The 24,969-nt window shown below is 46.2% G+C and overlaps 3 protein-coding genes across 3 annotated transcripts; all 3 read left to right on the top strand.

Moving 5' to 3' along the window:
* The first annotated feature begins 6,103 nt into the window (after positions 1-6,103).
* On the top strand, positions 6,104-6,645 carry LOC141026377 (uncharacterized). Its single transcript, XM_073502828.1, has one exon. The coding sequence runs from the start codon at positions 6,105-6,107 to the stop codon at positions 6,384-6,386; it is 282 nt and encodes a 93-aa protein (XP_073358929.1). The 5' UTR covers position 6,104; the 3' UTR covers positions 6,387-6,645.
* A 5,862-nt stretch (positions 6,646-12,507) lies between these two features.
* Positions 12,508-13,125, top strand: LOC109780023 (uncharacterized). Its single transcript, XM_020338619.4, has one exon. It carries the CDS (start codon positions 12,600-12,602, stop codon positions 12,888-12,890), a length of 291 nt encoding a protein of 96 aa, XP_020194208.1. The 5' UTR covers positions 12,508-12,599; the 3' UTR covers positions 12,891-13,125.
* A 2,921-nt stretch (positions 13,126-16,046) lies between these two features.
* Positions 16,047-16,583, top strand: LOC109780002 (uncharacterized). The gene has a single exon (XM_020338601.2). It carries the CDS (start codon positions 16,047-16,049, stop codon positions 16,581-16,583), a length of 537 nt encoding a protein of 178 aa, XP_020194190.2.
* Positions 16,584-24,969: the final 8,386 nt, after the last annotated feature.

Raw genomic sequence — 24,969 nt, 5'->3', positions numbered from 1 at the left:
CGACAAAACTGAAACCAAGACGTGCCTTCTTTGGCTCCTTCCATTCCTGGATGGTGATCGGGACGTTGTCTCTAACAACGACTCCGCATTGGTTGATAAACTTTGAGGTGTGCTGTAGGGGCTTGCCAGTTTCACTGACAAACTCAATGGCATATGTTTCTCCTGTTTTCATCGCCTTGGATTTGCCACGCTTTGTCGTACTCGATCCGGCCGAGGGCTAAAAAAAGAAAGAGAGTCGCGCGCGTTAATACATATGTATTCACATTTCAGTAAGTTTGTATCACGAGAGGCTCAATGTATATATATACCTCGCCGGAGGTGGTTGCTACTTGCAATTCGAGATCGTCGTTTGTTGACGGTTGACCTCCGTCGACAATGTCCGTTCCTTCACCTTCTTGATCATCGACAATGTCTGTTCCACCGTCAAGGTTCAGAAAAGAAGAGACTACATCCTCTTCTTGCTCATATTCTGAGCCCGGCACATAAGGAATCTCGTTGTTGATGATGCCCATTAAATAACGTTCAGCCTCCGGATCCCTAAGCGGCTCGGCTCTATCGTCCGCCATATGTCACTCCTGCATGTAGTAAAAATTCTTTAAGTATAAAGGAATTAAAAAATAAGATTAAGGGGACATAGAGGAGGAGGAATTAAAAAATAAGATTATTGAGCACTGCCAAGTATTTTCTTTTTCCTTTTCTTTTTCCTTTTCTTCTTCCTTTTCTTCTTCCTTTTCTTATTTTGTTTTCCTTTTCTTCTTCCTTTTCTTTTTCCTTTTCTTATTTGTTTTTCCTTTTCTTCTTCCTTTCCTTTTTCCTTTTCTTATTTTGTTTTTCCTTTTCTTCTTCCTTTTCTTTTTCCTTTTCTTCTTCCTTTCCTTCTTCCTTTTCTTATTTTGTTTTTCCTTTTCTTCTGTTTTGGTTTCTTTTGCATTGGTTTCTTTTGTTTTGTTTTCTTTGTTTTTCTTTTTGGTTTTCATTTGGTTTCTTTCTTCTTCCTTTTTTTGAAACACATTTAACATTTAACATTTTCATATGGTTTCTTTCTTCTTCTTCCTTTTTCTTTCTTCTTCTTCCTTTTTCTTTTTGGTTTCTTTCTTCTTCTTCCTTTTTCTTTTTGGTTTTCATTTGGTTTCTTTCTTCTTCCATTCCTGGACGGCAGGCGGCGGCGGGAGGCGGAGGACGGCAGGCAGGGGCAGCGGGCGGCGGGCGGCGGGCAGGGGCAGGGCCAGGGGCGGCGGGCAGGGGCAGCGGGCGGCGGGTAGGGGCAGGGCCAGGGGCGGCGGGCGGCGGGCAGGGCCAGGGCCAGGGGCGGCGGGCAGGGGCAGGGTAGGGCAGGGGCGGCGGCGGCGCGCTAGGGCAGGGCAGGGGCGGCGACGGCGCTCACTGGGGGCGGGGGCGGCGGCGCGCAGGGCAGGGGAAGTGGGGGGCGGCGGAGCTCACTGGGGGCAGGGCGTCGGCGTCGGGGCAGGGCGTCGGCGTCGATCGGCGTCGGGGCAGCAGCCTGGCGGCGTCGGCGTCGATCGGCCTCGGGGCAGGGCTTCGGCGTCGAGAGGAGAATGGGAGGCGGACCGCGGAAAATGCTAAGTGCTGTATATATAGACAGAGCTTTAGTCCCGGTTGGGGAGGCGGACCGCGACTAAAGGTACCCTTTAGTCCCGGTTGGGGACACCAACCGCGACTAAAGGGTACCTTTAGTCGCGGTCCTCCTCCCCAACCGGGACTAAAGGGTTTTGGCGCCGCTTTCGTTCCCGCGCAGAAAGAGCCTTTAGTCGCGGTTCGTGTCACGAACCGCGACTAAAGGTCCTTTTTCATATAAAATAAAACTAATTCATTTTAAAATCTTAAAAATACAATTATATATCAAAAAATCAGAAAAATAAAACTAATTCATTTTAAAATCTTAAAAATACAAATAATATATCAAAAAAATCAGAAAAATAAAACTAATTCATTTTAAAATCTTAAAAATACAAATAATATATCAAAAAATTCAGTTCATCGATCCCTTGAAGGTTTGACAAAAGGTTTGATACATCATTCAGTTCATCGACCAAATACAAATCATCCGGATTCGCCATCGTACGTTTTAATTCACATGATCCATTCAACAAAGTTTGGTACAATAAATTATTACACATCAATTCTTCCCTTGTGTCCCTGCTTGCTTACGATTTTGCCGTATCCATGGAGCATCCTCATCATTTAACTTAATGCTTGGGTCAGTGTTCACTTTGAAGGGCGGAATTTCACCAAACATATTATAATCTTCTGACATGTCTGTCTTGTCCTCCACTCCCACGATGTTTCTTTTCCCTGAAAGAACAATGTGGCGCTTTGGATCATCGCATGATGTACCGATCGTTTTCTTATCTTTCCGTTTCCTCGGTTTGCTACTCATGTCCTTCAAATAAAAAACCTGAGCGACATCTTTGGCAAGGACGAATGGTTCGTCAAGGTAACCAAGATTGTTGAAATCCACCATTGTCATTCCGTATTGCTCGTCCACCTTTACCCCACCTCCTGTTAGCTTGAACCATTTGCACCGGAACAAAGGGACCTTAAAGGAGGGTCCATAGTCAAGTTCCCATATCTCCTCTATGTAACCATAATATGTGACCTTTCGCCCATTCTCGGTTGCTGCATCAAAGCGGACACCACTGTTTTGGTTGGTGCTCTTTTTATCTTGGGCGATGGTGTAAAATGTATTCCCATTTATCTCGTACCCTTGGAAAATCGTTATAGTCGAAGATGGTTTCTTGGCCAACATGTACAGCTGATCTCCAACATCATCATTGTCATTCATTAAATGTTTTCGCAACCAACTGCCGAAAGTCTCCATGTGGGCCTTTCTAATCCAGGATTCAGGCTTCCCCGGGTTGTCCGAGCGTAAAATATTCTTGTGTTGCTCGAAGTACGGAGCCACCAAGCTGGAATTTTGCAGAACTGTGTGGTGTGCTTCAGTCATAGAATGACCGTTCATACATATCGTGGATTTCCTTCCGATCTTGCCTTTTCCACTTAGTCGCCCCTCGTGTTGCGATTGAGGAATACCAATCGGCTTAAGGTCAGGAACATAGTCAATACAGAACTCAATTACCTCCTCATTTCCATAGCCCTTGACGATGCTTCCTTCTGGCCTAGCACGGTTACGAACATATTTCTTTAATACTCCCATGAACCTCTCAAAGGGGAACATATTGTGTAGAAATACAGGACCGAGAATGGAAATCTCTTCGACTAGGTGGAGCAGGAGGTGCGTCATAATATCGAAGAAGGGTGGTGGGAACACCAACTCGAAACTGACAAGGCATTGGACTTCATCGTTCTGTAACCGTGGTAGATCTTCTGGATTGATTACCTTTTGAGAGATTGCATTGAGGAATGCACATAGCTTCACAATGGCTACTCGAACATTTTCCGGTAGGAGCCCCCTCAAAGCAATCGGAAGCAATTGCGTCATAATCACGTGGCAGTCGTGAGACTTCAGGTTTTGGAACTTTTTCTCCGCCATGTTTATTATTCCCTTTATATTCGACGAGAAGCCAGACGGGACCTTCATACTGCTCAGGCATTCAAAAAAAATGACCTTCTCTTCTTTGGTAAGAGCGTAGCTGGCACGACCTTGAAACCATTCCGGATGCCGGTCATCTGGGTCTTTCAAAAGTTGCTGGTCCTGTCGTGCTTCCTATGTATCATTTGTCTTCCCATACACACCCAAGAAGCTTAGCAGGTTCACGCAAATATTCTTCGTAACATGCATCACGTCGATTGCAGAGCGGACATCTAGGACTTTCCAATATTCTAGCTCCCAAAATATAGATTTCTTCTTCCACATGGGTGCGTGCCCGTCAACTCCCTGCGGAACTGATTGTCCGCCAGGACCCTTTCCAAAGATGACTTTCAAATCCTTGACCATATCAAATATCTCAGCACCAGTACGTTCCGCAGGCTTCGGCCGATGATCTGCCTTGCCGTTGAAATGCTTGCCTTTCTTTCTTACGTGAAGATTTTGGGGAAGAAATCGACGATGACCCAGGTACACGTTCTTCTTACAATTAACCAAACGCACACTTTCAGTCTCATGGAAGCAGTGCGTGCATGCATTGTATCCCTTATTTGTCTGTCCCGAAAGGTTACTGAGAGCAGGCCAATCGTTGATGGTTACAAAAAGCAACGCTCGTAGGTCAAATTCCTCTCCTTTGTGCTCATCCCAGACACGTACACCAGGTCTGGCCCACAACTGTAAAAGTTCATCAACTAATGGCCTTAGGTACACATCGATGTCGTTCCCGGGTTGCTTTGGACCTTGGATGAGCACTGGCATCATAATGAACTTCCGCTTCATGCACAACCAAGGAGGAAGGTTGTAGATGCATAGAGTCACGGGCCAGGTGCTATGGCTGGAGCTCTGCTCGCCAAAAGGATTCATGCCATCAGTACTTAGACCAAATCTTATGTTCCTTGCGTCAGCTGCAAAATCTTTGAACACTTTGTCGGTCTTTCTCCATTGCGTTCCATCAGCGGTGTGTCTCAACTCCCCGTCGGACTTACGGTCCTCTTTGTGCCATCGCAACGACTTGGCATGTTTTTTGTTCCTGAACAGACGTTTCAACCGTGGTATTATAGGAGCATACCACATCACCTTGGCGGGAACCCTCTTCCTGGGTTTCTCGCCCTCAACATCGTCACCAGGGTCATCGCCTCTGATCTTATAACGCAATGCAGTGCATACAGGGCATTCATTCAAATTCTCGTATTCACCGCGGTAGAGGATGCAGTCGTTAATGCATGCATGTATCTTCAGAACCTCTAAACCTAGAGGGCAGACAACCTTCTTTGCTTCGTACGTACTGGCGGGCAACTCGTTATTCTTCGGAAACATATTCTTCAACATTTTCAGCAAATTTTCAAATGATGAGTCACCTACACCTTCCTGTGCCTTCCATTTTAGCAAATACAGTGTGCAGCCCAGCTTTTTTAGACTATTATCGCATCCTGGATACAACGACTTTTTGTGATCCTCTAACATGCGATCCAAATTCTCCCTATCCTTGTCAGTTTCGCAGCGTCTCCGTGCATCAGCAATGGTCCGACCAAGATCATCAGCGGGCTCATCATGTGCCTCTTCTTCACCTTCACCTAACCCTTCCCCACCTTCAGCATCATCCTCCATGAAAGTATCACCGAAATGATCATGATAGTTGTCATCGATATCATCCCCTTATTCATCTTCTTCCATTCTAACCCCTCTTTCTCCATGCTTGGTCCAACAATTATAGCTTCGCATGAAACCGTGCCGAAGCAGGTGCATGTGAACGTCTCTTGAGGAGGAGTAACCCTTCTGATTCTTACAGACAGCACATGGACAGATAATAAAACCTAGCTGCTTGTTCGCATTTGCCACTACGAGGAAATCTTTCAAACCCGTAGTGAACTCGCCGGAGAGTCGGGGACCGTACATCCATTGCCGATTCATCTGCATTATTATTATATAAAGTATATAATTAACCATCATGCATTTGTTAAACTAACTAGCTAGAAATAATACAAATTAAACAATGAACTACACACATGCATATTTTATCAATGACACATGAAAGGTTCAAGTTGCTAACCGCGATCGCGGAGGAAAAATAAATGAGAAAGCTCAAGTGTGGCTCGGACACTTCATATCATGTTTGTTTCAGGCTCTCGGGCATTTCATCGAACACCTTGTGTGCATAGGAGGAACCAAAAGCAAACCCACCACCCCCTTCTGAATATTGTGAAGTGAGCTGAGTGAAGTGAAGTGAGCTGAGTCCTATATATAGGGATGGGCCTTTAGTCCCGGTTGGCCTGGCCAACCGCGACTAGGATGGGCCTTTAGTCCCGGTTGGCCTGGCCAACCGCGACTAAAGGCCTTCGGGGACCTAGTCCCGGTTGGCCAGGCCAACCGGGACTAAAGCCCCTCCCGTCCGCCAGCTGTCGACCGAGCGCGCTGGGCCCAGATAGTTGGTCGCGGGTCTCCTCCCGAACCGCGACTAAAAACCCCTTTTGTCGCGGTTCGATTATTTTGGGGACTAATGGGGGCGTATGGAAGCCTCTTTTTCTACTAGTGGGCGTTCATGCGGTACCGTGCGCTGCCGCAGGGGGAAGTGACGGCAGAGGAGTTCTGGGCGTGGCTGGGGCAGTACGATGCGGACCACGACAGCCGGATCAGCCGGGAGGAGCTGCAGCGCGCGCTGCGGAGCCTCAACCTGTGGTTCGCGTCATGGAAGGCGCGGGAAAGGGTGCAGGCCGCGGATGCCAACCGCGACGGCGCCGTCGGCAAGGAGGAGGCCGGCCGGCTCTTCGCCTACGCGCAGAGGCAGCTCGGCAGCAAGATCACCCAGCTCGGCTCCTACTGATCAGGCTGGGCATGAGTTGATCTGCTGTTGTAACTGTGATGATATGGAGATTTTTTTTCAAATGATGTTGAGTATGAGATGGATGTTTGTGTTTTCGGAGTTCTTGGGGCAACCTTTGCAGTTATTTTCCAAGCGTTTCCTACTTTGTATTTTCAGCACTGTGAATTCTGTGGAGATTTGCAGAGTTGTTAGGTGATGGACGTTTCTACAAGCTCTGTTGATTAATTTGCTTATGTTTTTCCAGTTGAGTGTTGACAAATACATCGGTGCATTTCCTGTATAAAATATAAATAAATGCATCCTTTGCACGAATTTTTATTACTCCTTCCGATCCAAAATAATTGAGCAACCACTATACAACATTGTATTGGAGGGACTGCGTCAATTAATTTAGATGGGAGGGAGTTTTTATTTCTAATATTTGCATAATATGATCTCATACTGAATTTTAGAAAATACTGAATTTTAGAAACCACGACAAACTAAGATGAAGGTTTCAAAAAACCGCAACTCTTGTTTTTTCTTTTCTTCCAGTTAACCGAGCGCTCTTCATCCATCCAATGTTTTAGTGTATTAGGGCTAGTGACAACGTTTCTAACCTGTGCGGGACCATTGATAATATTTGACGGGGTAAAATGACTCCTACTAATGCTGTGACGCCCCCGATTTGACCGTACACTAATCATACACGCAACGTGTACGATCAAGATCAGGGACTCACGGGAAGATATCACAACACAACTCTAAAAATAAAAATAAGTCATACAAGCATCATAATACAAGTCAGGGGCCTCGAGGGCTCGAATACAAGTGCTCGATCATAGATGAGTGAGCGGAAGCAACAATATCTGAGTACAGACATAAGTTAAACAAGTTGCCATAAGATGGCTAGCACAAACTGGGATACAGATCGAAAGAGGCGTAGGCCTCCTGCCTGGGTTCCTCCTAACTACTCCTGGTCGTCGTCAGCGGCCGGCACGTAGTAGTAGGCACCTCCGGTGTAGTAGGAGTCGTCGTCGACGGTGGTGTCTGGCTTCTGGGCTCCAGCATCTGGTTGCGACAACCAGGTAGAAGGGAAAGGGGGGAAAGAGGGAGAAAAGCAACCGTGAGTACTCATCCAAAGTACTCGCAAGCAAGGAGCTACACTACATATGCATGGGTATATGTGTAAAGGGGCATATCGGTGGACTGAAGTGCAGAATGCCAGAATAAGAGGGGGATAGCTAATCCTATCGAAGACTATGCTTCTGGCCACCTCCATCTTGCAGCATGTAGAAGAGAGTAGATGGTAAGTTCACCAAGTAGCATCGTATAGCATAATCCTACCCGGCGATCCCCTCCTCGTCGCCCTGTTAGAGAGCGAACACCGGGTTATATCTGGCACTTGGAAGGGTGTGTTTATTAAGTATCCGGTTCTAGTTGTCATAAGGTCAAGGTACAACTCGGGGTCGTCCTTTTACCGAGGGACGCGGCTATTCGAATAGATAACCTTCCCTGCAGGGGTGCACCACATAACCCAACACGCTCGATCCCATTTGGCCGCACACACTTTTCTGGGTCATGCCCGGCCGCGGAAGATCAACACGTCGCAGCCCCACCTAGACTCAACAGAGAGGTCAGCACGCCGGTCTAAATCCTATGCGCGCAGGGGTCTGGGCCCATCGCCCATTGCACACCTGCACGTTGCGTACGCGACCGGAAGCAAACCTAGCCTAGCAGGCGTTCCAGTCCAATCCGGCGCGCGCCGCTCCGTCGCTGACGTCACGAAGGCTTCGGCTGATACCACGACGTCGAGTGCCCATAATTGTTCCCGCGTAGTTGGTTAGTGCGTATAGACCAAATGGCTAGACTCAGATCAAATACCAAGATCTCGTAAAGCGTGTTAAGTATCCGCAAACACCGACCAGGGCCAGGCCCATCTCACTCCTAGGTGGTCTCAACCTGCCATGTCGCTCCGCCACAAAGTAACAGTCGGGGGCCGTCAGGAACCCAGGCCCACCTCTATCGGGATGGAGCCACCTGTCCTTTCAGCCCCCTCATCAGAATCACTTGCGGGTACTCAACGAGCTGACCCGACTTTAGTCACCACATGTGTCATGTATATAAAGTATATAGTATATACCCGTGATCACCTCCCGAAGTGATCACGACCCAGTAGTATAGCATGGCAGACGGACAAGAGTGTAGGGCCACTGATGGAACACTAGCATCCTATACTAAGCAGTAGGATAGCAGGTAAGGGTAACAACTGTAGCAACAATGATAGGCTATGCAGCAGAATAGGATTAACCGAAAGCAGTAACATGCTACACTCTTCTAATGCAAGCAGTATAGAGAAGAATAGGCGATATCTGGTGATCAAGGGGGGGGGCTTGCCTGGTTGCTCTGGCAAGAAGGAGGGGTCGTCAACAGCGTAGTCGGTCGGGGCACCAGCAGCGGCGTCGGTCTCGTAGTCTAGCGAGAGAAGAGGAGGAAGAAACAATAAATATAATGCAAACATATGCATGCGATGCATGACATGACAATGAGCGTTGCTAGGGGTGCCCAATCGCGGTAGTAGGTGATACCGGCGAAGGGGGAAAACATCCGGGAAAGTATTCCCGGTGTTTCGCGTTTTCGGAGAGATGAACCGAAGGGGGAAAGTTGCGTGTTCGATATGTTAGGGGTGTGTGGCGGACAAACGGGCTGCCTATCCGGATTCGTCTCGTCGTTCTGAGCAACTTTCATGTACAAAGTTTTTTTATCCGAGCTACGGTTTATTTTACATTATTTTTCAAAGTTTTAATTCATTTTTAGAATTAACAGAATTAAATTAATTAGGAAATGCCATTATGATGTCAGCTTCGCATGACATCAGGGTGATGTCAGCAGTTAGTTGACTTGGTCAAACTGACGCGTGGGTCCATTCTGTCATAGACTGATAACTAATTAACAGTTACTTAGTTTAATTAGCAGGTTAAGTAGATTAAACTAGTCAACTAATCAAGATTTAATTAACTTAATTAATTTAGTTAATTAATTAATTAATATTTGTTTTATTTATTTATTTTTCATTCTTTTTTATATCCTTTTTATTGCGTTCCAGGGACTGGGCCCCACATGTCATTGGCCCTAGGGGCCACAGCGGGGCGGGCTAACGGGCGCCTGGGCGGGCGCTCGCCCGTAGGGAGTGCGGCGGGGCCAAGCCAGTGGCCAGGGCGGCTGAAGCGGGAGCAGGGCGCGGCCAACGGGGTCAGGGGCGGACGCGGCGTGCTCAGGCGAGGCCGGCCGGAGCGCAGGGGGGCGCTGGAGGCCCGGGCGATAGGGGTGCGAGTGCCGTAGCGGCAGCACGAGGTGAGCGCGTACGGGGGAGGCGAGGCATTGGAGCGCGCCCGGGCGCGTGTACAGGGGCACGCCGGGCGGGGCGAGGCTGCGGTGAGCGCGGACGACGCATCGGTGACATGCAGAGAGGAGCGAGGACACGGGCGCGCGAGGTCTCACGACACGGTGTAGGGGAGTGGCAGTGGGGTGCGGGGAGGAGGTCGGGGACGTGCGACGGAGGCGGTCCGGCGAGGTGGTCCGGCGACGACGGTCAACGGCGTCGGGTCGGGGCGGATGAGCTTCGGGCGGCGGGGACGAGATGATGACAAGGCGTCTGACGAGGTGGAGGTAGACGAGGGGGTGGCTCTGGTGAGGAGGAGGTCGAGGACGGGGCAGCGACGGCGAGGCGGTGTCGGGGCGACGTCGGGGCGACGTCGGCGGCTGGCGCGGTGCCGATCTAGATCGGGAGGGAGTGGACCGTGAGTGGGGGAGTGGGGAACGTGGGCTAGGGTTCGGTGGGAGTTGGGGGAGGGGGGGTTAAGCAGGGGGCAGCGGGCCGGTTGGGGCCAGTTGGGCTGGCCGGCTGGGCCGTATGGCCCAGTGGGGGGGTTTCCTTTTATTCATTTCCTGTTTTGTTCTATTCCTTTTATTTATTTATTTTTAATTATACTTTCTTTTCTGTTTAGTTTTTACTTAATATTTAAAATGATCCCTAAATTAGTAATAACACAAAACCCACTGCAACCAAAAGGTTTTACCCCAAAACCATTTAGTTTCGTTTTTTATTAATTATAAAAGCATTTAATATTGGTTTTTGCTACTGTTTTATTCACCTTAGAGTATTTAATCATTTTATAAATGTGGGTTTCTTCACCGCAATTACTTGCGATTTATTAGTCACAAACCGAACATGTTAGTTTTAAAGTTTGAAAACTTTTGATGTTTGCCTTTATTTCAAATCTGAATTTTGGATTGATTTGAACCAACGTGGGATTTAACTACTGTAGCATGATTATCCGGGCGTTACATATGCTATGGCACAAACTTTTTTTTTTCTTTCGAGGAAACTTTTGATCTGTTCATCATCATGCCATGGTAGTACCATGGACATAGAAATAACAAAAATTACATCAATATCCGTAAACCACCTAGCGACGACTACAAGCACTGGAGCAAGCCGATGGCGCGTCGCCGTCATCGCCCCTCCCTCATTGGACCTGGGCCAAACTTGCTATAGTAGACGGTCGAAAAATTCTCGTGCTAAGGCCTCACTTTTCTTAGAATACTCCCATTATTCTCCCTAATAACGTAAGATATTGTGCTACCACCACTAAGCCAGTGAATATTTTGTAGACGGGGGCTTAAAGGAAAAGCATATGTAGATTCATCGAAGAACAAAGCGCAGATCACGATGACCATGCAATATTAATCCCAGGGGCAACTTGTGGTCAAAATAGGTGCCGAAGATTATGTTGGACTAACTGGTTTCAGGAACGTTTTTGCCCTTTGTTTCCTGAAATTGTAAAAACCAATATAATTGCAAGCAAATTTTGGCCACTCAGAAAATGGAAACAGAAGATGGAGATATTCCAATATCTAACAAAAAAAAGAATGTCTCCCGTGTCTGGCTTCTCTTGCGATGCAAGAGTAATACTTTTTTTGCGGGTGATGCAAGCGTGATACTAATCATGTATGCATCCTCGATGCCTTGACGAGCTCTTGATATCATGTTGTCGTAAATATTTGATTAGTTGGTATCTTCTTGATACTTATATATTACTTTTTATTATGCAAATAATTTATTTTTTTGCGAATAATTATGCATATAATTCAGAAGAGAAAGACTATCTTCTCGGGGAAGACATGAGCCTTGAGCTATCTAAATGAATTTATCATAACCTATCATTTCTCATAAAAGCTATCTATATCTTAGCTGCCTTATGACTAGAGATAAGTGGATTGCCTAAAATATTTGAGGTTGCTGACCATTAAATTTAATGTTCTGTTTCCAGCTGCCACCTATAGCTCAAGTACGCTTCTACTCAGCTTTTATGGCATGGTTGGTTCAAAGCTATAACTTTGCCAAAAAGCCAAGTTTTGAGTAGAGAAGTGTGGCAACACATAACTGTGACAATCAATCAAACGGTCACCTGAAATTTCGCCCATCCTTACACATGATAATTTAGCTAGGAAACAAGCAACCTCTTTCTATGGGCATTTTTCGCAACAACAACAAAAAACTTGTCACAAAACTATGTCCGTGTCCTTCTCCAAGAAAATATGCTCAATTAACCTTTTAGTGTTCTAACAAGTAGTACTTTCTTAAATTAAGTACTGAACGCGAAAAGTTCTCTTTTACATTACCGATTGAAGTTTGAAAAGGGTTTAGCCAAGCAGGTTGAAGTGTTCAACTCTTATTTTTCAGATGTTTGTAGCCCCATCGAATTGGGCATCCCAGAAAGTATAGCCAACGTCCAAGTATGCTTGCTATATTTTTGGCAAGTGTTATGTCGATTCTCAACATTTGATCGTACAACCCCTTAGCTCCCACAGTTCCAGATTAACAATGTGCCACTCGCCTAACCGTTCTCTAAAGAATAAACTTTTAAGCTACACCGCTGATTATTCCCCAGCCAAATCCCCTGTACTGATCCACTCATTTCTTAAACCCCAAATCACCCAAGTGAAGCACAACGACAACTACAAGGCGCGTCCATGGAGTTGTGAAAAACGTGCGGTAACTGTTCAGGCTCCACCGTATATATAGCACCGTGAGCGGCCGCTCAACATCCTCATCAGTCATCACCCAGCTCACAGCCTCACACTCGCACTCACACAGAGAGAAGCAGCAACCAGGGCAGCTAATCGACCAAGGCTAGCACATCGTGCCCGGTTCCGGCGGGAGGAGGATCGATGGCGTTCATGCGGTACCGTGCGCTGCCGCAGGGAGAGGTGACGGCGGAGGAGTTCTGGGCGTGGCTGGGGCAGTTCGACGCGGACCACGACGGCCGGATCAGCCGGGAGGAGCTGCAGCGCGCCCTGCGGAGCCTCAACCTGTGGTTCGCGTCCTGGAAGGCGCGGGAAGGGGTGCAGGCCGCGGACGCCAACCGCGACGGCGCCGTCGGCAGGGAGGAGGCCGGCCGGCTCTTCGCCTACGCGCAGAGGCAGCTCGGCGGCAAGATCACCCAACTCGGCTCCTACTGATCAAGCTGCGAATGATGTGGAGTATGAGATGGATGTTTGTGTTTTCGGAGTTCTCGGGAGTGGCTGTAACTCTAAAGTAATGAACTGGTGCCTCGTGACTAAGTGGGCGTGGAAAATTCTAACCGGCCAGGGTGGCCTTTGGTTAGATATATTCAGACAAAAGTACATGGATGAAGAAGGGGTGGAATTTAGGAGGAACACTAAACTGTCACAATTCGTGAGGGATGTTAAGAAAGTACAACCTCTTTTTAGGCTTTTTTTTCAAAAAGGAGGAGATCTCTGGCCTCTACATCAGAACGATGCATACGGTCACATTTATGAATAAGCAAATAAGTTCGACACAGGTCTTGAAGTCTCAAACAAACGAACCAAAAATGCTCACAAAGAGCAGAAAAGTAAAAGTAAAGCCACAACCGGCTGGCAAAAGAAAGATAGGAAAACTAATTGCCTATCCTATTACATAACCGTCATCCAAACCGGTTGAAAATAGTTCGAGCTACCATCTTCCATCGGATAGATCCAGTAACCACACGCTCCCTGGCCTTCGTCGGAGTGAGTAGCGACCACATACGGATCAACGCAGTGGCTCGGAAGATAACCTGCAAAAAATGAGTATTTGTTGTTCTGTTAAAAACCAAATCATTTCTGCAGTTCCAGACTGCCCATAATAAAACACATACTCCTACACGAATGTGTCTCGCTGTTTCGGAATCTATCCCGTCAAGCCACATCCCAAATAACGTGTTGATAGTGTTCGGAGGAGTAATATTAAAAGCTATGTGAACAGTCCGCCATAAAAAATTTGCTAATGGACAATCAAGAAAGAGGCGTTAGCCTCTTCTTAGGCTAGGGACTAAATTTCATGTGCACAATGGCAAGGCCACGTCCTTTTGGTTGGACATCTGGTGTGAGGATAGGCGTCTCCGGGATGGCTTTCCGGCACTATTTGCGATTGCTGAAAACCAGAATGCCAAAGTGGCAGAATGTTGGCGGCAGGGACAATGGTCTCCACGTTTTCGGCGTCCATTAGGAAACACAGAAAATCCTAAGTGGGAAGAGCTGCGGAATAAGCTGAGAGGGTACAACGTGAGTCATGAAAAGGATGAGGTCGTTTGGCGACTCGAGTCACCGGGTCAATTCTCCACAGGGTCCTTGTACAAGGAGATTTTCAAAATTCAACCCCATGCGACATGTCGGGGTTGTGGGAGCATGATTGCCATCCAAAATCAAGATCTTCTTATGGAAAGTCGCCCGTAACAAAATCACAAGCTGGGATCAGGTCCAAAAACGATATGGCCCGGCAGATGGCAGATGTGTGTGGTGTGGCGAGAGTGAAGACCGGGATCATATTCTTTTCCGCTGCATTATGGCTCGATTTATGTGGAGTGCAGTGCGCTCGGCAACTGGTTCCACGTGGAACCCAAGTGGGTTCTCAAAATTTTACTGGCTCGCGGACTCAACTTCCGGGAGGGATAAGAGGATGACATGGCTAGGATTTGGGGCCCTATCATGGTCTCTTTGGACCACCCGAAATAAAGCACTAATAGAGGGAGTTTTTATCAGACATCCGGCTAATATGTTATATAAAATGGTGTCTTTCCTGCAGCTATGGAAGATTCTGGCAAAGCGACGGGATAAAGGGCTCGTGGAGGATCTCGTCAGAAGGGTGCGGGCAAGGTGCACTGAGCTTCGATGCGCATCATAGGGCACAGATGCCAGACTTCTGCATGGCGCCCCTGCTACCTCGAGAGCAAACGTTGGTCACTTAGCCTTTACTAGCGATGCGCCGCTATGTATCCGTCTACGGTCTTGTACCCTTTTTCTCGCATTGGCACTTGTTTGTTTCGCTTTGTACTTTGGTACTTTGGTCCTGGCCGCTGGGCAAGACTGTCGGATTTGTAAGGGTCTCATTTTAAGGCCAGGCAAGCACCTCCTTTAAAAAAAAAGTTCTCGGCACAATCTTTCCAGTGGTTTCCTACTTTTTGACTTGTTGTTTGGAGCATTTTTTTGCATGTTCCTTGGTGGAAAAAGGGAAAGAGTTTTTTGACCACTCTGCACGTCCCAGAACAGTTGTCCAGATCGAATATAAATTTTGGCATAACTAAGAGCAACTCCAACAAGCCGACCCATTCCGTCCGCGCGCGTCCGTTTGGGTCGCAACGGACAGAAAAAGTCGGCCCAACGCGCCGACCCAGACGAACGCACGTCCGCTTTTCGTCCGCCTGCCGACCCATTCCCAGCCCAATTCTGAGCCTCATTTGCGTCAGCGCGGATTCCAAGCGGATGCACGCGGCACATTGGCCATCCTCTCCCACCTCATATCGACAGCAAACCCTCGCCCGCCTCCGCCCCATCGCCGCTGCCGCCGCCCATTTTCGGTGCCTCTGCTAGCAGGCGGTGTCGACACACCTCCCCCCAATGCTGCCACCTCCCACGTCGCCGCCACCACTGCCTCGCCGCCGGGGCACCGGAGCTTCTCACCCCCACCCCCCGACGCGGCTGTGAGCAGAAAGCCGGCTCCCCGCCCCGAACAGCTCCTTCGTCCGACAACGCCCGTTGTCCTGACGCCAGCACGCTCATCGGACGCCACTAGGCTAGCCACCTGGCCCAAGGGAGGCGCGCGTCTCTTTGTCGGCCAGCTTCTTCGTCGATGCCCGCAAGTTGGTCGACAATTTGCCAAGGTACAAAATGGACTCCGCTGACGAGTTCTTTTTCCACAATTTCCTTTGCGACTCTGACGATTCCTCGTCCGATGATGAGGAAGAGATCTTGGCTGTCGTGTTGGCCCATCACCACCTTAACGCGCAGCGGCCGTTGTTCCGTGGCTCGATCCCGGGGCACCTTCCGGCGTTGAATCGCAACCGAGAGAGCGGCCATTTCCTTCTTTGGAAGGACTACTTTGACACAACCAACCCGCTGTTCAAACATCAGAAATTCCGGCGGCATTTTCGTATGGGTAGGCATCTTTTCAACCATATTAGAGGGGGGGTTGTCAGATACGACAATTATTTTGAGTGCAAAGAGGATGCCCTTGGAAAGATTGGCTTCTCATCTTATTAGAAATGCACTGCACCCATCCGGATGCTTGCATACGGAGTGTCCGGTGATCTCATTGATGAGTACGTCTGTATGAGCGAGTCTACATGCCTAGACTCCATGTATAGGTTCTGCAAGGCTGTGATTGCTGCGTTTGGCCCTGAGTACTTGAGAGAGCCGACTGCTCAAGACACGGCCCGTTTGTTGGCGATGGGTGCTAGCAGGGGCTTCCCAGGGATGCTTGGCAACATAGACTGCATGCACTGGGAGTGGAAGAACTACCCTTCTGCTTGGCAAGGGCGGTATAAGGGCCATGTCAGGGTTTGCCCTGTCATACTTGAGGCTGTGGCCTCACAAGATCTTTGGATCAGGCAATCTTTCTTTGGCAAGGCCGGATCGCACAATGATATCAACGTGCTTCTATGCTCGCCGGTCTTTGCAAGGCTTGCCAAAGGTAACAGCCCGCCAGTGAATGTTACCATCAACGGTCACAACTACGACAAAGGATACTACCTAGGTGACGGTATCTATCCTCAATGGACCAATATTGTGAGGACAATCCCCAACCCTGTCCGAGAGAAGAGAAAAAGATTTTCCCAAGAGCAAGAGAATGCTAGGAAGGATGTCGAGCATGCCTTTGGTGTTCTGCAATATTGACGGGGCATCGTTTGGTATCCTGCTAGGACTTGGAGCACCAAGAAGTTGTGGGAGGTGATGACTACCTGTGTGATCATGCACAATATGATCGTAGAGGATGGGCACCCGGAACATATCTACGATCAAGGGTTTTAATTTCAGGGTGAGAATATTGTGCCTGAGCATGGAGGAGCAGCAACGTTTGCACAGTTCACCAATTTCATCATGAAATGCATGATTGGGAAACCCACATGCAGCTGCAAAATGATTTGGTTGAACATATGTGGGCTCATGTTGGCAACCAATAGATGTATTTTTTTCAAATGTATTTGAGACAATTTAATTTTTATTCGGCTTGTAAAACTATGCTAAATTTATTTGGTTGTGAAACTATGCTTTATTTGGTTGTGAAAAGCTATGCTATTTTTGTTTACTTGTGAAACTATGCAAAATATGTGCATATTTGTTGAAAAATGGCGGCCAGCCGGCCACGCCGGTAAATATGGGTCGGCGCGTTGGGCGCACCGCCGACCCAAAACGTAAACAGGGCGGACGCCGAGCGGGCCGCCAACCCAAAGGGACAAAATCGCTGTCCGTTTGGGTCGGCGCATTGGATTTGTGATATGTCTCCAATGTATCTATAATTTTTGATTGTTCCATGCTATTATATTATCTGTTTTGGATGTTTTATATGCTATTTTATATTATTTTTCAGACTAATCTATTAACCTAGAGCCCAGTGTCAGTTTCTGTTTTTTCCTTGTTTTTGAGTTTACAGAAAAGGAATACCAAACGGAGTCCAAGCGGAATAAAACTTTTGCGGTGATTTTTCTTGGACCAGAAGACACATACGTGACTTGGAGAGAGGGCCAGAAGGTTCCTGAGGAGGCCACAAGCCTGCCAGGCGCGCCCTGAGGGCTTGTGTGCCCCTCGGAGGTCTCCCAACCCTAATCTTTGCACTATAAATTCCCAAATATTCCCAAACCAACAGAGGCATCCACTAAATTACTTTTCCGCCGTCGCAAGCCTCTATTCCGGTGAGATCCCATCTTGGGGCTTTTTCCGATGATTTGCCGAAGGGGGATTCGGTCACGGAGGGCCTCTACATCAACCTTGTTGCCCTTCCGATGATGCATGAGTAGTTTACCACAGACCTACAGGTCCATAGCTAGTAGCTAGATGGCTTCTTCTCTCTCTTTGATCTTCAATAAAATGGTCTCCTCGATGTTCTTGGAGATCTATTCGATGTAATACTTTTTTACAGTGTGTTTGTTGAGATCCGATGAATTGTGGATTTATGATCAGATTATCTACGAATATTATTTGAGTCTTCTCTGAACTCTTTTATGCATGATTAAGATATCTTTCTATTTCTCTTCGAACTATCGGTTTGGTTTGGCCAATTAGATGTTGGGGAACGTAGTAATTTCAAAAAAAATCCTACGCACACGCAAGATCATGGTGATGCATAGCAACGAGAGGGGAGAGTGTTGTCCACGTACCCTCGTAGACCGAAAGCGGAAGCGTTAGCACAACGCGGTTGATATAGTCGTACGTCTTCATGATCCGACCGATCAAGTACCGAATGCACGGCACCTCCGAGTTCAGCACACGTTCCGCCCGATGATGTCCCTCGAACTCCGATCCAGCCGAGTGTTGAGGGAGAGTTTCATCAGCACGACGGCGTGGTGACGATGATGATGTTCTACCGACGCAGGGCTTCGCCTAAGCACCGCTATAGTATTATCGAGGTGGACTATGGTGGAGGGGGGCACCGCACACGGCTAAAAGATCAAACGATCAATTGTTATGTCTCCAAGGGGTGCCCCCCTCCCCGTATATAAAGGAGTGGAGGAGGGGGAGGGCCGGCCCTCTCTATGGCGCGCCCTAGGAGGAGTCCTACTCCCACCGGGAGTAGGATTCCCCCCCTTCCAAGTAGTAGGAGTAGGAGTCAAGGAAAGGGGAAAGAGAAGAGAAGGAAGGAGGGGGCGCAGCCCCTCCCCATAGTCCAATTCGGACTAGGCCTTGGGGGGCGTGCAGCCTCTCCTCTCTCTTTCCCCTAAAGCCCAATAAGGCCCATATACTCCCCGGCGAATTCCCGTAACTCTCCGGTACTCCGAAAAATACCCGAATCACTCGGAACCTTTCCGATGTCCGAATATAGTCGTCCAATATATCGATCTTTACGTATCGACCATTTCGAGACTCCTCGTCATGTCCCTGATCTCATCCGGGACTCCGAACTACCTTCGGTACATCAAAACACATAAACTCATAATATAACCGTCATCGAACTTTAAGCGTGCGGACCCTACGGGTTCGAGAACAATGTAGACATGACCGAGACACGTCTCCGGTCAATAACCAATAGCGGAACCTGGATGCTCATATTGGCTCCCACATATTCTACGAAGATCTTTATCGGTCAAACCGCATAACAACATACGTTGTTCCCTTTGTCATCGGTATGTTACTTGCCTGAGATTCGATCGTCGGTATCTCAATACCTAGTTCAATCTCGTTACCGGCAAGTCTCTTTACTCGTTCCGTAGTACATCATCCCACAACTAACTCATTAGTTACAATGCTTGCAAGGCTTATAGTGATGTGCATTACTGAGTGGGCCCAGAGATACCTCTCCGACAATCAGAGTGACAAACCCTAATCTCGAAATACGCCAACCCAACAAGTACCTTCGAGACACCTGTAGAGCACCTTTATAATCACCCAGTTACGTTGTGACGTTTGGTAGCACACAAAGTGTTCCTCCGGTAAACGGGAGTTGCATAATCTCATAGTCATAGGAACATGTATAAGTCATGAAGAAAGCAATAGCAACATACTAAACGATCAAGTGCTAAGCTAACGGAATGGGTCAAGTCAATCACATCATTCTCCTAATGATGTGATCCCATTAATCAAATGACAACTCATGTCTATGGTTAGGAAACATAACCATCTTTAATTAACGAGCTAGTGAAGTAGAGGCATACTAGTGACACTCTGTTTGTCTATGTATTCACACATGTATCATGTTTCCGGTTAATACAATTCTAGCATGAATAATAAACATTTATCATGATATAAGGAAATAAATAATAACTTTATTATTGCCTCTAGGGCATATTTCCTTCAGTCTCCCACTTGCACTAGAGTCAATAATCTAGTTCACATCGCCATGTGATTTAACACCAATAATTCACATCACCATGTGATTAACACCCATAGTTCACATCGTCATGTGACCAACACCCAAAGGGTTTACTAGAGTCAATAATCTAGTTCACATCGCTATGTGATTAACACCCAAAGAGTACTAAGGTGTGATTATGTTTTGCTTGTGAGATAATTTTAGTCAACGGGTATGTCACATTCAGATCCATAAGTATTTTGCAAATTCTATGTCTACAATGCTCTGCACGGAGCTACTCTAGCTAATAGCTCCCACTTTCAATATGTATCTAGATTGAGACTTAGAGTCATCTGGATCAGTGTCAAAAACATGCATCGACGTAACCCTTTATGATGAACCTTTTGTCACCTCCATAATCGAGAAACATATCCTTATTCCACTAAGGATAATTTTGACCGTTGTCCAGTGATCTACACCTAGATCACTATTGTACTCCCTTGCCAAACTCAGTGGTAGGGTATACAATAGATCTGGTACACAGCATGGCATACTTTGTAGAACCTATGGTTGAGGCATAGGTAATGACTTTCATTATCTTTCTATCTTCTGCCGTGGTCGGGTTTTGAGTCTTACTCAATTTCACACCTTGTAACACAGGCAAGAACTCTTTCTTTGACTGTTCCATTTTGAACTACTTCAAAATCTTGTCAAGGTATGTACTCATTGAAAAAACTTATCAAGCGTTTTGATCTATCTCTATAGATCTTGATGCTCAATATGTAAGCAGCTTCACCGAGGTCTTTCTTCGAAAAACTCCTTTCAAACACTCCTTTATGCTTTGCAGAATAATTCTACATTATTTCCGATCAACAATATGTCATTCACATATACTTATCAGAAATGTTGTAGTGCTCCCACTCACTTTCTTGTAAATACAGGCTTCACCGCAAGTCTGTATAAAACTATATGCTTTGATCAACTCATCAAAGCGTATATTCCAACTCCGAGATGCTTGCACCAGTCCATAGATGGATCGCTGGAGCTTGCACATTTTGTTAACACCTTTAGGATCGAAAAAACCTTCTGGTTGCATCATATACAACTCTTCTTTAATAAATCCATTAAGGAATGCAGTTTTGTTTATCCATTTGCCAGATTTCATAAAATGCGGCAATTGCTAACATGATTCGGACAGACTTAAGCATAGATACGAGTGAGAAACTCTCATCGTAGTCAACACCTTGAACTTGTCGAAAACCTTTTGCGACAATTCTAGCTTTGTAGATAGTAACACTACTATAAGTGTCCGTCTTCCTCTCGAAGATCCATTTAATCTCAATGGCTTGCCGATCATTGGTCAAGTCAATCAAAGTCCATAATTTGTTCTCATACATGGATCCCATCTCAGATTTCATGGCCTCAAACCATTTTGCGGAATCTGGGCTCATCATCGCTTCCTCATAGTTCGTAGGTTCATCATGGCCTAGTAACATGACTTCCAGAACAGGATTACCGTACCACTCTGGGGCGGATCGTACTCTGGTTGGCCTACGAGGTTCGGTAGTAACTTGATCTGAAGTTACATGATCATCATCATTAGCTTCCTCACTAATTGGTGTAGGAGTCACAGGAACAGATTTCTGTTATGAACTACTTTCCAATAAGGGAGCAGGTACAGTTACCTCATCAAGTTGTACTTTCCTCCCACTCACTTCTTTCGAGAGAAACTCCTTCTCTAGAAAGGATCCATTCTTAGCAACGAATATCTTGCCTTCGGATCTGTGATAGAAGGTGTACCCAACAGTAACTTTTGGGTATCCTATGAAGACACACTTTTCCGATTTGGGTTTGAGCTTATCAGGATGAAACTTTTTCACATAAGCATCGCAACCCCAAACTTTAAGAAATGACAGCTTAGGTTTCTTGCCAAACCATAGTTCACACGGTGTCGTCTCAACGGATTAGACGGTGCCCTATTTAATGTGAATGCAGCTGTCTCTAATGCATAACCCCAGAACGATAGTGGTAAATCGGTAAGAGACATCATAGATTGCACTATATCCAATAAAGTACGGTTATGACGTTCGGACACACCATTATGCTGTGGTGTTCCAGGTGGCACGAATTTGTGAAACTATTCCACATTGTTTTAATTGAAGACCAAACTCGTAACTCAAATATTTGTCTCCGCGATCAGATCATAGAAACTTTATTTTCTTGTCACGATGATTTTCCACTTCACTCTGAAATTCTTTGAACTTTTAAAATGTTTCAGACTTATGTTTCATCAAGTAGATATACCCATATCTGCTCAAATCATCTGTGAAGGTCAGAAAATAACGATACCCGCCGCGAGCCTCAACACTCATCGGATCGCATACATCAGTATGTATTATTTCCAATAAGCCAGTTGCTTGCTCCATTGTTCCGGAGAACGGAGTTTTAGTCATCTTTCCCATAAGGCATGGTTCGCAAGCATCAAGTGATTCATAATCAAGTGATTCCAAAATCCCATCAGCATAGAGTTTCTTCATGCGCTTTACACCAATATGACCTAAACGGCAGTGCCACAAATAAGTTGCACTATCATTATTAACTTTGCTTCTTTTGGCTTCAATATTATGAATATGTGTATCACTACGATCGAGATCCAACGAACCATTTTCATTGGGTGTGTAACCATATAAGGTTTTATTCATGTAAATAGAACAACAATTATTCTCTGACTTTAATGAATAACCGTATTGCAATAAACATGACCAAATCATATTCATGCTCAACGCAAACACCAAATAACACTTATTTAGGTTCAACACTTATCCCGAAAGTATAGGGAGTGTGCGATGATGATCATATCAATCTTGGAACCACTTCCAACTCACATCGTCACTTCATCCTTAACTAGTTTCTGTTCATTATGCAACTCCCGTTTCGAGTTACTACTTTTTAGCAACTGGACCAGTATCAAATACCGAGGGGTTTCTATGAACACTAGTAAAATACACATCAATAATCTGTATATCAAATATACCTTTGTTCACCTTGCCATCCTTCTTATCCGCCAAATACTTGGGGTAGTTCCGCTTCCAGCGACCAGTTCCTTTGCAGTAGAAGCACTCAGTCTCAGGCTTAGGTCCAGACTTGGGCTTCTTCACTTGAGCAGCAACTTGCTTGCCGTTCTTCTTGAAGTTCCCCTTCTTCCCTTTGCCCTTTTCTTGAAACTAGTGGTCTTGTTAACCATCAACACTTGATGCTCTTTTCTTGATTTCTACCTTCGCCGATCTCAGCATCGCGAAGAGCTCGGGAATTACTTTCGTCATCCCTTGCATATTATAGTTCATCATGAAGTTCTACTAACTTGGTGATGGTGACTAGAGAATTCTGTCAATCACTATTTTATCTGGAAGATTAACTCCCACTTGATTCAAGCGATTGTAGTACCCAGACAATCTGAGCACATGCTCACTACTTGAGCTATTCTCCTCCATCTTTTAGCTATAGAACTTGTTGGAGACTTCATATCTCTCAACTCGGGTATTTGCTTGAAATATTAACTTCAACTCCTGGAACATCTCATATGGTCCATGATGTTCAAAACATCTTTGAAGTCCCGATTCTAAGCCGTTAAGCTTGGTGCACTAAACTATCAAGTAGTCGTCATATTGAGCTAGCCAAACGTTCATAACGTCTGCATCTACTCCTGCAATAGGTCTGTCACCTAGCAGTGCATCAAGGACATAATTCTTCTGTGCAGCAATGAGGATAAACCTCAGATCACGGATCCAATCCGCATCATTGCTACTAACATCGTTCAACTTAGTTTTCTCTAGGAACATATAAAAATTAAACGGGGAGCAACATCGCGAGCTATTGATCTACAACATAGATATGCTAATACTACCAGGACTAAGTTCATGATAAATTAAAGTTCAATTAATCATATTACTTAAGAACTCCCACTTAGATAGACATCCCTCTAATCATCTAAGTGATCACGTGATCCATATCAACTAAACCATGTCCGATCATCACGTGAGATGGAGTAGTTTCAATGGTGAACATCATTTATGTTGATCATATCTACTATATGACTCACGCTCGACCTTTCGGTCTCAGTGTTCCGAGGCCATATCTGTTATATGCTAGGCTCGTCAAGTTTAACCTGAGTATTCCACGCGTGCAACTGTTTTGCACCCGCTGTATTTGAGCGTAGAGCCTATCACACCCGATCATCACGTGGTGTCTCAGCACGAAGTACTTTCGCAACGGTGCATACTCAGGGAGAACACTTATACCTTGATAATTTAGTGAGAGATCATCTTATAACGCTACGTCAATCAAAGCAAGATAAGATGTATAAAAGATAAACATCACATGCAATCATAATATGTGACATGATATGGCCATCATCATCGTGTGCCTTTGATCTCCATCTCCAAAGCATCGTCATGATCTCCATCGTCACCGGCATGACACCATGATCTCCATCATCTTGATCTATATCAATGTGTCGTCACATGGTCGTCTCGCCAACTATTGCTCTTGCAACTATTGCTATCGCATAGCGATAAAGTAAAGCAATTATTTGGCGCTTGGATGTTATGCAATAAAGAGACAAACCATAAAACTTTTGCCAGTTGCCGATAACTTCAACAAAACATGATCATCTCATACAACAACTTATATCTCATCACATCTTGACCATATCACATCACAACATGCCCTGCAAAAACAAGTTAGACGTCCTCTATGTTGTTGTTGCAAGTTTTACGTGACTGCTATGGGCTGAGCAAGAACCGTTCTTACCTACGCATCAAAACCACAACGATAGTTTGTCAAGTTGGTGTTGTTTTAACCTTCGCAAGGACCGGGCGTAGCCACACTCGGTTCAACTAAAGTTGGAGAAACTGACACCCGCCAGCCACCTCTGTGCAAAGCACGTCGGAAGAACCAGTCTCGCGTAAGCGTACGCGTAATGTCTGTCCGGGCCGCTTCATCCAACAATATCGCCGAACCAAAGTATGACATGCTGGTAAGCAGTATGACTTATATCGCCCACAACTCACTTGTGTTCTACTCGTGCATATAACATCAACGCATAAAACCAGGCTCGGATGCCACTGTTGGGGAACGTAGTAATTTCAAAAAAAATCCTACGCACAAGCAAGATCATGGTGATGCATAGCAACGAGAGGGGAGAGTGTTGTCCACGTACCCTCGTAGACCGAAAGCGGAAGCGTTAGCACAACGCGGTTGATGTAGTCGTACGTGTTC

This window comes from Aegilops tauschii, chromosome 7, assembly GCF_002575655.3.
Source record: "Aegilops tauschii subsp. strangulata cultivar AL8/78 chromosome 7, Aet v6.0, whole genome shotgun sequence".
Classification (NCBI taxonomy): domain Eukaryota; kingdom Viridiplantae; phylum Streptophyta; class Magnoliopsida; order Poales; family Poaceae; genus Aegilops; species Aegilops tauschii.
This window is presented reverse-complemented; position numbering and strand designations above follow the sequence as displayed.

Bases quoted from the DNA above. Each gene is read 5' to 3' on its own strand.
- LOC109780023 (XM_020338619.4), top strand. From the start codon at position 12,600: ATGGCGTTCATGCGGTACCGTGCGCTGCCGCAGGGAGAGGTGACGGCG.
- LOC141026377 (XM_073502828.1), top strand. From the start codon at position 6,105: ATGCGGTACCGTGCGCTGCCGCAGGGGGAAGTGACGGCAGAGGAGTTC.
- LOC109780002 (XM_020338601.2), top strand. From the start codon at position 16,047: ATGTATAGGTTCTGCAAGGCTGTGATTGCTGCGTTTGGCCCTGAGTAC.